Source organism: Haliaeetus albicilla, chromosome Z (genome assembly GCF_947461875.1).
Source record: "Haliaeetus albicilla chromosome Z, bHalAlb1.1, whole genome shotgun sequence".
Classification (NCBI taxonomy): domain Eukaryota; kingdom Metazoa; phylum Chordata; class Aves; order Accipitriformes; family Accipitridae; genus Haliaeetus; species Haliaeetus albicilla.
Genome location: NC_091516.1, coordinates 30,056,903 through 30,069,878, shown reverse-complemented (window position 1 = coordinate 30,069,878; position 12,976 = coordinate 30,056,903). Strand labels below are relative to the sequence as shown.

At 41.5% G+C, this 12,976-nt stretch overlaps 1 protein-coding gene across 3 annotated transcripts in view; it reads right to left on the bottom strand.

Annotated features, from left to right (window-relative positions):
* Positions 1-12,976, bottom strand: part of LOC104323190 (TLE family member 4, transcriptional corepressor) — a 100,283-nt gene that overhangs the window by 54,520 nt on the left and 32,787 nt on the right. For 2 of the 3 annotated variants that reach the window (XM_069777166.1, XM_069777167.1), the window contains exons 5-6: positions 12,448-12,510; positions 3,253-3,327 (exon numbers count right to left, since the gene is read on the bottom strand). In XM_069777166.1, the coding sequence (XP_069633267.1) occupies positions 3,253-3,327; positions 12,448-12,510 (138 nt within the window). The remainder of the gene's footprint in view (positions 1-3,252; positions 3,328-12,447; positions 12,511-12,976) is intronic. The other variant, XM_069777168.1, reaches the window with a different exon arrangement.

The window sequence follows — 12,976 nt, the reverse complement described above, 5'->3', positions numbered from 1 at the left end:
GTATGTTGTTTCAACAGTGTGATCTTGCAGATTCTAATTTAAAACCATGGCAGCTGTGACACATGACAAGATCAACTGGATACATCACACTGCTCATCCTGATACACCCAACCTGGAAAGGAGCTCTGGATGCGTACTACAAATTGCTCCGAGCAAGAACGCTGTACCATACCATCCATGGCAAACACCAGATGCAGAGTCTGGATGCCTGCAGATTTACAGTCCTCCTACAGCATGCTTACAATACCTAGTTTTGGTTTAGTTTTTCTCCCTGCATCTCTCCAGAAGACAGATGATATTTAACTTGTTTCAGCCCGTCAACAGTTTTAAACTGAACATGACCTGTGAAAGAAGTCATTATAACTGTGTTTCATTCCATTAAACACAACTAGTTTATTGTCAGGAGAACAAGCAGTCTCTCCGGGTTCCAGGCTCACTTCGGTATTTTGCATTTAAACTGCACGGATCAGTGATTTGGTTCATTTACCAATGAAGATAGAATAATATTGCAAAGTTAAAAGGTGCTTCATCAGATTCCATTAAATCAGAGCACATTCATACAAAAATATATACAGGTGAAACACAAAGAGAGACATGATTTGTGCACATTCGGTTCTTTCTTGTGCCATCCTCCATTCTGGTAAAAGCCATTTTAAACTCAAACCTAGGGTTCTTCCATTCAAACCAAACGGGTTTAGCATGAGTGAGGTGAACTGAATAGGGCGCCAAAGCACAGAGAAACTTAAGCTACAATTGTATTCCAAAAACTCAAATACTGCTTCTGTCTTCGTCTGATACACAGCTCAATGGGTAACTAAAAGATGTATTTTTAAAACTGTGAAGAGCAAATGAACTTTGGAAGCTTTTAAAATATCACAGGGTTAAAAGAACACAAACTCTGTCAGACTTACCAAACAGCAAAATAATATAAGACAACATAATTAGAGATATAGAAAAGCCATGATTTCTAATTACATTCTTTGTTTTATTTTTATTGGTATTCAATGTACAAAGTATGGCAAGCCTTTTTTAGCCTCATGCTACATTTTCAGACTTTAAATCTAAGTGCAGGCATAACATTATTGTGGGTATTCACACAACTAGAACTTAAGCTTTTTTGATAACTTGCTATCCTATTTATTTTTTTTAATGAATCTCTTGGAGATTGGATTAGATTACTTCTCTTCAAACCTGATGAACACAAAATTTTCAGTCCGTATTGCTCCTGTTTCTCTAAAACTAAAGAGAGGGCCACACAGCATTTCCTAAGTCAACATAAAACAGAAGAGTGACAAAAGGCAGTAGGGCAAGGTAAAATTCAGTCTTGTGAGGGAGGTGAGAGCTGTCCAATTTTAACACACAAAACTAAAATTCAGGTATTATGAAAATTTGAGGCAATAGAATTTCAATTGACCTGAAGAGATAAATTCACACAGCAACAAACAATACAGAAAATTTACTTCTGTCTGGATGGGGGAAGACTAACAAGTTACTGCCAGTCTCCCAGACAAGTGTCTAGTCATTTATATTTATTCTGTGTGGTTTAGTGGTTCATGAAAGCAGGATAAACTTAAATAACCAGTGCAATAGCCAGTATCTATAACATTACAAGTTTTACATCAACCAACTTATTCTTTACTAGAAAGCAAATTGCTTTTTGCAGTCTCCCTAATACATACAAAGGTGAATGGCAAAAATGTACAGTAGTAGACCATGAAGTATTCATATACACGCGTGTGCACGTACACACACACAAAAAAAATGGTACGTGCACATATACACACACGCTACATATGCACATGCAGCACATACGTATAAAAACTTCTTTAACAAAGAAGCCAACCTTTAGCTACTTACTTTATGCAAAGAATGTTAATAGAAGGCAATATTTTTGGTTAGGTAATGAAAACTAATTGGGAAATTATTCATCTCCCACTCTCCCCACTGGAGCGTAAAAGACATACAACAAATGTTATTCATGATTCTACACGACTCGCTCCGATTCACCCCCTTCTTTCTAACGGGCACTTCAGAGGAAATAAAGGTTGCTCTTTTCCATTTATATCTTCTAATTGACTACCAGTGTTTTCTTGTGGTCAGAGGGATACAAAATAGAGTTAGAAACAGCCTATTAAAAACAAGCTACAATCAGACCACTGCTCTACACTACCGTCAGCAATGATCAGAGAGTCCTGATTTCCTTGTTAAAAGACAGAGGCATAATTGAAGCAATATCTTCACTTCAGATTGATTATTCGGCGACCCTTATCCACATCTTCACTCAGCAATTTGAATTTTAATGAAAGTAAATGGAATAATTAGCATTTCAAAGTGTGTTTGATACACTGAATAAAAAAAAGGAAAAGACTTTTATGTATAATCTATACACAAAAGAAAAAGCATTTGGGAGGGCGCAGAAGATGGGAAGTACAGTTGTAGTGTCTTCATTAGAATAACTTAAACAACTGCTTGTACCAGCTGCATAATTACACATGTGAATAATGTGCTATTAAGCTACGACTTCTCACCTTTATTTTATGTAGTGTGAACAGCCATGGCTTTTGTTGTTATGCCTTCTCCTCTCCAGTTGTAAACACTGTGGCTGCCCACACCCATAAAATCTTGCAGGACTGCTATACTGAGCTAATACCGCTGGCAGTAAAGCTTTTACAAGAGGGGCTCCACACCCCCGTATTTTTAGATGACTAGCAGCAGGGCGCCTATGAGCGCACTGGTGACAAGTCATTTTGCCGTCGATTTTGGTTGTTTGTGTTGTTTTTGTTTTTTTTTTTTAAAGCGACAGCTATTTTTTATGTAAAAATAAAAAGTGTGGTGACTATTCACAGTCTTGAGCCACCACCCAGAAAAAGAATTGGGCAGCAGGGATGGGAAAAACCCTCCTAAAGCACAGTGTGGCATATGAAGGCTACCTATTACCATGGCTGCACAAGCAGACTGGCACGTGGTATGCAAAGGAAGCAACGTTACTTAAAAAGGACCAAAAAAACCCAGATACTGACCCAGCTTCGGGGAATGGATACAACACAGGCATCAATTACCCCATTTGTCTTCTCTGTACAGTGCAAGCAAAAGTTTTCAGGTAGTACCCAGCTTTTATGAAGGTCAAGCTACTGAACTTCACCACTGCCCACAACTTTTGCCCACCTGATGGAAATGAGTTCATACAAGAGAGAAAGAAAAAGAAAAGCTATTTACAAACACTATTAGAGCTAAAACGGAAAGACCACATACCCCAATGATTGCGTTCAGTTCTGCCATGGTCACTTGCTTGGCACGCTCCACAGCCTGCACCACTTGTTGCTGGTGCTATAAATGAAGATCAGAAACACAATAAAATTATTTGTTTTCTAAATTATTAAGCACAGATTCTTCCTTCTATCTTTTTTTCTTTGCTTTTCAAACACATGCAGGGCTTGAAAGAACTGTTCTTTAACAGACAAGTCACATCCTGTGTTGATCTGCAAGAGTATCAGTTAAGTGGAGAATTTTTTTTATGCTGTTACTTGCCAGGAATTATACCTTTGCTCCCCAAAGAGCTATTTTACAACCTGGCTAAATGGGGAACTATCTTCCTTTTGTTCATCAGCACAATGTGCTCTTGAATTTACAGGCCAACTTAAAATGCAAGCCACTTTCCTTACAGCCATCAAAACTTTTTGATTTAAGAAGAAAAAAGTATACTGAAAAAGAAAGGTATGTATTTACAACAAGTGCATGGCACCCACATCACTGAAGGATATACAGATTCTCCTTCTAGGTACATTTCAAAGCAGCTCTACCGTAAGAAAAGAATTTAAAATGCCATTCACAATTCTGTCAAACATGTGAAAGAGAACTAATTATTTGAATCCCCAACGTGTAAATTTTAATAGCTTTAAAAAGTCCATCAAAAACACATGGTCTAATTAACAACACAATTTACAAGCTTCAGTGGTTATATTATCTCAGTTTGAGTGATACTGTATATCTGCAGTAAATTCAAAATTGCTGTATGCCGAAAATTGACTGATACTTATTTGAAAACATCAACTACAAATAAAATAAGGTCCTCATCTTGCAACCAGATCCATGCCTGTTTGAAGCTCCACTGGTGGCAAATCCATCTGCACAGGAGGCCTCATAGGATCAGGATTACACTCGACAAATAGGTACAAGGCGGGGCCAGGGAGTACTGCAAGTAGGTTGTGTGATCTGTACTGAAAGTGAGTAATCTTTGATTTAACAGCCACGGGTTGAACATGGAATGAAGTGAGCTCTTGCCTACCTCAAGAGGTGCTGAAACCACAACGATGAAACATCAGCTCTGCACCGAAATCCGTGTCTAGATGTTCTTCGGTGCAAAGTTTAAGGGAAGGGCTGAGAAGGGCTCTTTAAAGCCTCCAGTTTGTGCCCCATGGCCGTGTATATGGGCAGAGCAGAGCCAAGGTACAGAGCATGCAGCAACACCTCCCATGCACCCTTAGCAGGGGCAGAAAGCTGCATAAAATAAGGTGGGGACCCAAATCCTCAAGACTCCTCCAACACAAGAGTAGGTAAAGAGCATCAGAAAGACTCCCCGGGCAGCACCCTCAGCCCCGCTGGGAGAGGGGAGCCTAAGGAAGGGCTCTGCTACCTTGGGGGCTTGGCAGTTTCAGATTTGCTGGTTCTCGGTGCAACGCACAAACAAAAATGGCATTTTCACTTACAAACTCTCTCCCATAAAAGCCCTCAGGGTGAGGAAAAGCAAGCCTAAAAATCCACCCGTAACTGTAAGAAATGCTGACCTCTACGAAAAATGGGTAAATGCAAATAATGAAGGTGATTTAGAAACACTCCTGGAAGGAATAAAATGGTTTTAAGGTTTGTTTGTTTTTAGGCAAAGAAGAATTAAATGAAGGAAATGCCAGGAGAGCAAATAACATACTGCTGCAAACAGAATCACAGCAGTCCCATTTAGAGTTTTGTAAAGCTACAGTGCTAACGTAAACCAAATCTGTCACTTATAAGCAGACAATGTAAAGAACAAAAAGCAGGCTGAACACAAGCAAAAGTGTTCTTGGCATTCAGAAAAAAAAAAAAATGCAGTGGTGCATCACCATCACAGACAACCAGCAAAAAGGAAATTGCGATACTCAAGATTCAAGTTCCTGACAATGTCTTATCATCTCCAGGTCATCACATGTTAAGGACAGGTACAGATTTCGCCGATCATGTAGCTGAAAGCCCAGTGACACGTGGCTTTACATGGCAACAGGGTGCCATATAAATACATAAAAATTACACCGCCATTTTCTGGTGGAGGTCAGCCACACCAAGAATGGGTCATAGCATTTTTGATCAAGTCATCCAAAAAAACCCCCCAAATGGGTTTTAAAAATCTTTAAAATAATTTAAAAAAAGAACACCAGAAACATTTACCGAGAAGTTCACAGTCATCTTTGCTTTCCTACCATTTCCTAGACAATGCTTTTTGCACTGAGGTAAAGAAAGGGACCTAGGTCTTGGTTTGTATATATAAGCACTCAACACTCATTTACTTAAATCCTGCTCCCAGGGTCACGGGCAGGAGAAGAAAAACTTCTGAGCAACCTACAGAAAACCAGCCTGAAAACATCAAAGGTACTGTAGGAATTAGTCCAATTTTCATCCAGGTTTTGTAAAAATAAGTCAAGTCCACAAGAGTTTGAATGTTTTCCTTTCCTTTCCAGCAAACATACAAAGAATGGCTCTCAGGGATATTTGGGAAAAACATTATTTCATTCTCAGGGGAGGGGAAGAGAAGGTGGAGGGGTGAGGTACCAAAATCTCACTTTAAGATTTCTGCTGGAAAGCACTGTAAGACAGAAATTCCCTAAGCAGCCACACAAGGCATCTTTCATGGATTCTAATATGTTTGGGACCAAGCCTTCACAGAGAGAAGAAAACCCATGTGCTTGTAACACTGAACCTAAATTAGGTACGGGAGAGAATTAAAACTCTCCAACTAGCTGCCTTAACATTGATTTAATCTTCAGTGGCATAACATGCAAAAGACCCAGAATAGATGGTCTGTAATTAGCCTTTCCATCACTTCCACCTTCTTGCAGCAACCCAGCAGACTCCCACTCAGCTCCCGAAACCCCACGGCGGGGGGGGGGAACTGCCCCGAGTGTCCCCGGGGCTACTTCCAAGTCACCGGTGCAAACCACACACTCCAGTGGATAAAGACACAGGAAAGAAAGCAGAGTCACCCTGCGGCACGGCACAGGCTTCGAAGAGCCCACCAGCTGCCCCCAGCCTTTCTGAACCTGGGGCGGGCAGGGGGGGCTCCACATTACCGACTGCGGCTCCAGGAACGAGTGGAGGTCTCTACACGCAGAGAAGGAGCCCGACCAGGCTCCGGGGACCTGCTGCGACCCAAAACCACAGTGAGGGGCAGGGAGCCCAGGTGCCTGCTGAGCGGGACGGCAGCTGGCCGGCCCAGCCCGTGCGGGTACCCAAGGATGGATGGCTCCAGTGCTTACCCCGTGCTCGAATGCCTTCCCCGGCCAGCGTGCCAGTAACAAGCGGTATTATGTTAAAACTAAGCAGTACGCATTAGCCTGCCCATCGGGTGATCACGTAGCTATTTACAGCCAAGTAAAAACAGCAAAACCAAGAAGAGGATTACTTTTTTCCCAACAAAATACAGACACAGGGTTGCAGCTTTCACACGCATTTAATGCTAGCCTTCCTCTGTGCACACAAGCAAATGACAGAGCCATTTTCTTCAGTTACCGGAAAACAGTGTTTTGCATTGCATTTAAGAGGCCGGAGCAATGAACTCAACACCCTGCCCCGCCTGTCATGCAGACTAGTACTAGTTTCTCCCTTTTAACCTCTTCCCTGCCTCTTCTCTTCACCCCTTTTTGCTTTCTGTAATGAGCGGTGTGTCTGCTCTTGCCTTGTGTTGGAAAATCACCTCCTTTCAGTCTCACAGTGGGTGGCAACAATGGAGACCACAACAAGGATGTAGGCTTTTTCACCATTGCACCGTCTCGTCACCGAGCCCTGGCTCCTGCACAGGCATTGCAGCATGGTGGAAAACACCTGGGCTTTTTATACCATGTCAGAGCTCCCCGCAGCTCCCAATGACAGGGGAGCCGTGCTGACAGCAACCGAGCAGCCAAAATTCCCCCTGGTGCACATACGCAGACGCTGGTGTTAAAAACGCCTAATTCCAGCCTGTCTCCAGCACCGCCAACAACATCCAAAGCAAAATTCATTGAACAATTCACTTTGCAGAAGCAAGCGGGCTCTGCTATGTTTTATTCATATTATTCTGTTGTTGTAGTACCTGTTTAGAGGGAGTACAGACCAGGTCTTGCTTAAGAACTGCAGCAGTGCCATTCTGAAAAGCCCAATCTAGAGACGGCATAATGAGACAAGGCTGCACCAAAAACACTAGTGAGAACTGGAGAGCAAACACACATTTACCATGGACTACAGCACACACTTAGAAGACTAAAAGGGACCAGCAAGGTCACTGCCTCCAGACACCAGTAACTCAGACAAGATGTAACAACCACTTCATAGAACGTAGTAACATTATTAGCAATATGTGAATAAATTGCTATTAAGATGCCTTCCTTGGTAGAAGGATTACAGATATCTGACAGCTTCCTTGTAGTTACTGTTTCAGCTCTAGTCTGGGACAAGTCTAAGATGGGAGGAAAATAATTTTGTCTTCTCAGCCTCTCACATCTCAGACCAACAACTACTTCCTTTTGAACAGCATGTAAGGACTCCTGCTCTGCTTCTATATAATGGATCTCACACTCTTCATCCAAATTTACCGCACTTTAGAAATGCCTCTAGGGAATGTATGTATAGAGAAGAGCAAAGACATTATAGCCCGTATCTCTCTTGTAAAAGGAAAACCATCAACTAATACTGAGGTGTTTGAAAGGAAAAGACTGCATGCAGCACTTCCTTTTTGTATGTTTGGTTGTGTGTACGCATGCCAGTGCTTGGCATTTTATTGTATATTTGAAGTATATGTGACCACCTTATCGTACATGGGGAACTGAAAATTCCTATTAAAGAGCAGTCCTTCTAGCTTGTTATTAGCTAGTTCACTGGCAGTTGGAAGGGAAAGTGCACCTCCTGAAAAAGTTTATTACAGCCTCCTCCACCCTACATAATGCTTGCAGTGTGGCATGGAAGTTGACAGGGGCCAATACAGTGAACGTTTGTCTGGCTTCTCAAGCAGCTTTTGCAGATTGTGCTGAGCTCCTGGTTGCCACAACTACATCGTCAGCTGTAAATCAGCCAGCTTGTGTGTGTCTCATGAATATAAACACAGTCAACATTTACTCAAAAGAAGGTAACCATGATATATGAGTATCTCCAGCCACACTGAACAAATACCACTATCCAGCACATGAGGTCGTTCAGCTCTTGATAGCCCACAGGGTCCCACAATGACAGCCACAGGTTGCAGCCAGCCACACACATCACCTTGACCAGGCAGGAACCAGCCCCAGCTTGAAAGCCACAGGGTTGTGCAAGTGTCACACTGTGCTGCAGCTGGTAAATTCAGTTGAGAAGTGAAAATTAGCAGAGGCATGATCTACAGCTTTAGATCCAAAATGAATTGCATCTTACTGGCTAGATCATTTGATGATGGGAATATCAAACTGTCTATACCAGCTGCAGCAGATCAAAACTACATTAACTGAGTGCTAACAACCTCCAAGTATTAACCTACAACCTTGCAGGCACCCCCTTCACCTTATGCAATAGGAACTACTTTGAGCACGTTGGTATCTCACAACATCACAGGGAGGTGGAAAATGACTGTTGCAACACAGGAAGCCTGCAACCACAGCTGAAATTGAACACACATCGCCCCTGAGGTCCACCTCATGCTTTGACCACAAAGTCACTCTTTCCTATCAAAATGGGAAGCTCCTATTTTTTAGTGCTGTTTTTTACAGTCTGTCGAAGCTGGAGGCAACATAAAAACAAGGTACCACTTCACTGTGTATTTAGGCAGGTTAGGAACTTTATTTCGAATATATGCTTAGATGATGTACAGCACAGTAAAACTGACTGAAGCCTGGAGAATTTCCTGAATACTGTACTAGATTGCGCCCTGAAACAAAGCAGACACTAGTACACAGTAGGGTGATGTATTATAATGGCATCCTTTTCACAAGATCTCTAGCGATTTTGGCCACGATTTCTTACTTCTAAGTGAGTTATCGCAAGCCATTGATTCCTTACAAAGTTAACAAGCAATAAGACAAGTTAACCTGGTGCTATTATGAGGCAATAATGTTGCCATCAGTGCATGTAACCACTGTATTTTGTTCATTTTTCCCTCAGGCACAATACAAAGGAGCCTGATCGCATTTTTCAGCCACTATTCCACAATTAGACTGTATGCATTTTGCATAAACAGCAAAAGCATGCTACAATTCAATCCTCTATTAATCTGGATGATGAAATAAAGAGGCTTCCATTAAGACACTCACTTTTTAAAGACACAAATTAGATAGAAACCAAGACTAGCAGAATAGTCAAATCTGGAGATCAGTTCTCTTTTGCCTCATCAGCATATGCCAATATAAACTGATTTAAGTAAGTGTTTCTACTAACAGAGGTTAAACAATTAACAAGATTTTCCTAACCCCAATATGAAAACTATCACAATCAGTGGTACTGTCAAGACATGTCAAGTTTTTTTGTGCTTCCCCTTTCAATCCCTGTCTGCTGTCTAGTCCCCCTCCCCTCTTGCTAGGTGAACTAGAAAGCACACTTGCCTCCACGCAAGATGAATGTGTATACCAGCTTTTCGGAAGTGCTCCCTTTTGTCTCTGTCAACGCAAGTAAAAATGCTGAAGTTGTGTATTTTTTGACCTTTCCATCTCCTCTGTAGTCCAAAGAGCTTTGACACCATGCAACATGCACAGAGGAGGAGCTGTAAGACTTGGTAAATGAGATGTGCAAACAGGTGGAGGAAACTTTATGGGCTGTGGATTTAAAAAGCAGAGGCTCACTAGTACAGAAGCCCTACAAGAGCCTGTTTTCAGATCTAAAACTGCTTAACTCAAAGCTCTGATCTAAAGCCTAACAAAGTACACCGCAGTCATTGAGCACACCAACACTGGTGTACTTAAGCCCCCACTGGGCAGTACTGTACTCATGACAGAAGTGGGACAACATCATTTTCTAAATTTACAATCTGGATCATCTCAGTTGTCTACTTACATAGTTCTTACAACTTGCATATTAATGACAAGCTACTGCAATGTCCAAGTCCAGAATTACTTTAAAATTGCTCTCCATGTCTAGCCTGACGGCCAGGAGGTTGTTACACAGTGATTGGGGCCCTTGGCTCATAGTTCACAAGTTACTGCATGTGAGCACCACATGAGAGATTCTCCTCAACGGACAAAAAGAACAATGTGCAGCCTTCAGAGTGCCTTCTCCCTCTAAGGCAGGGACTTAAAATGTACTAATACCAGCTTTCAGGAGAATGAGTCCCAGGCAATTTAGCTCCAGGGACAGGAGAGCACAACGCATAGGGAGCAGAGAAGGAGAGAGCCCATGCTCACCTGAGTGGGATGCCACTAACATCAAAGCTCAAAAACCTACAACCTTTTTTTCCCACCCCCACCTCCCCCTTTTTTTTCTCCTCAATTCCACATGAGCATGTAGAGGGGGTGGAGGCTAGGATTTCCAAAATTAAAGGCCAAAATCTATCAGTCACTCTAAATCAAACACGTCTTTCTTCAACCGTATTCTAAGACCATGTAATCCCTTTGCTTGTCTAATTGGCAAGAAAACACCTACTCCAAGAAAACACAGGGTCTGGGTTTGCACAACCAGAGCAGTGTGACTTACTTGTGTACAGTAATAAAGTTTTGTTTAGCATTTCAGCTGAAAACAGCAGTACCAGTACCACCACCAGTGTAATGGTACAAAGTTTCTAAACACAGTATCACATACTCTAGAGAAGATGTCTCTGTCGTGGAAATGCTGATCCCATGTCTTTGCCAAGATCACAGATTTGCCTGCCAAGTACTCACCCCTGCCTCTGTTTCAAAATCGTGTCATTTTAGTGCTCACTTTAGCATGAGTATGAATCAGCTTTACACCTCATTTTTATATGCTGTGCTGTTCCTGCACAGCAGATAAAACCCTGCAACTGTATGTATAGAGATTCTGTAGCAGTCAAAGTATAAAATCAACAGCTATTCCTTTCAGATCCATGCAGGACTTGAATTCTGGTCCCCCAGCAATATAACTAGATCATTACACACCATTTAGTTTCCACAAATCCATCTTTATAAGCAGAGAGTACAGCGGCACTCATGAACATTGTCAGGTTCTAGTTTTGATAGCGTTATTCTCATTTCAAACACACACAGATGCACACACACAGAGCGCATTAGCTGAATGCTAATATCGAGCACACAGCCTCTCGTTTGCAGCAGGATGAGCAGCTCTCTTCAAACGCAATGGCATTTTATGGAACAACTGAAAAGGTGGGAGAAAAGAGTCGCAGCGTGTTCTCAGGCACGATGTTTTACAGATGAAATGCACAGAAATATACCTTCCAGCTTTGACTTCTCAGCTACCAATTCTACTGAAATGAAACCATGCATTAAATAGATGCATGCCAGCCTGCACCAGCAGACCCCAAGCTCCAGCCCCTTTCCTCCAGCGGCGTGGGCAGGGGAAGCCGTTATGCACCCGAGGTCTCCTTTCATGAACCACGCTTTCATTTTATTTCACACATGCCTGTGGCTCCAAGGCTCCCTCACTAGCTCTCACCAGCTCCCCCAGATCCCAGTGCCCCTCAAAGTATCTACAATGCACTCAAGATAATACCAGCAAATCATAATTTGGAGGAAATTAGTGCTTAGAGAAATTAGCTCACAGCGAGTTTCAGTCTTCTGTATATATTCCCTAAATACACAGAAAACATAAAAGGATTTAAGGTAATAAGTATAATCTGGGATGCAGAGAGTAAAAAGGCAGAAAAAAAAGCTGCATTTGTATGCCTGCTACATCACTACTCGGTATACCGAAATAGAAGTTTCTGCCGAACTTTAATGCCCGCTGCCAAGAATGTAGCACAAATCATGCCTTTCTAGCATTTTTGCAAGCTGCCCTCTGATTTCAGACCAACAAAGTCATAATTGTGAGAAAAACTGCATTGTACATAAGAGCAAAATACTTAAACAACTAAAATTTTGCTTAGCACATTACAACATGTTCCATTTCATAAATGTATTTAAATGATATTATAATGGACTTGGAGGAAATAATCAAGTTACAGTGATAACAGCCCAGTGGAAAGTCATCTATGAGCACCAAGAGATTCATAAGGAAACAGTCTCAACACAAAGTCCCACTTTTGTAATAGATACAATGAGGCAATCGTTTAGATCACCACCAGTACAAACAACTACCTACCTCTTGGGACAGGAAGGGAATGACTTGTGCACATATAGCGTTCAGTCTCTTGACAATTTCTGCCTGCAAGAGACAAGAAGAAAGAAGTTCAATTATATAAATTCTCAGATGCGATTGTCACCTATGAACATAGAAGATACATTTGTTTTGGTTTTGTTTTTTTAATCTCTAGTCATCCTCTGACCAGGACAGATTATCAAAATAACAAAAGTATTTGGACACCAATTCAACAATACCTAGAAAGCTAATCATTTCTGGCTAAGAAGTTTTCCTTAAAAAACACAGTTTAGAGCTGACATAATGAAAAGTTAGGTCTGATTATGCAATCAAAGGCATTTAAAAAAAAAAAAAACCCTTAAGAAGATGTAACGAGAAAAGATAAACAAAATACTGTGTAGCGAACTAAAAAAGAAGGATCATTTCAGATTACAGCAATGCCACTGTAAGCAAAGGGAACAAATAAACCAGTTACTTCTATACTAACAGTGCATATCATGAGAACATTAGCAACACAATACACAACTTTACC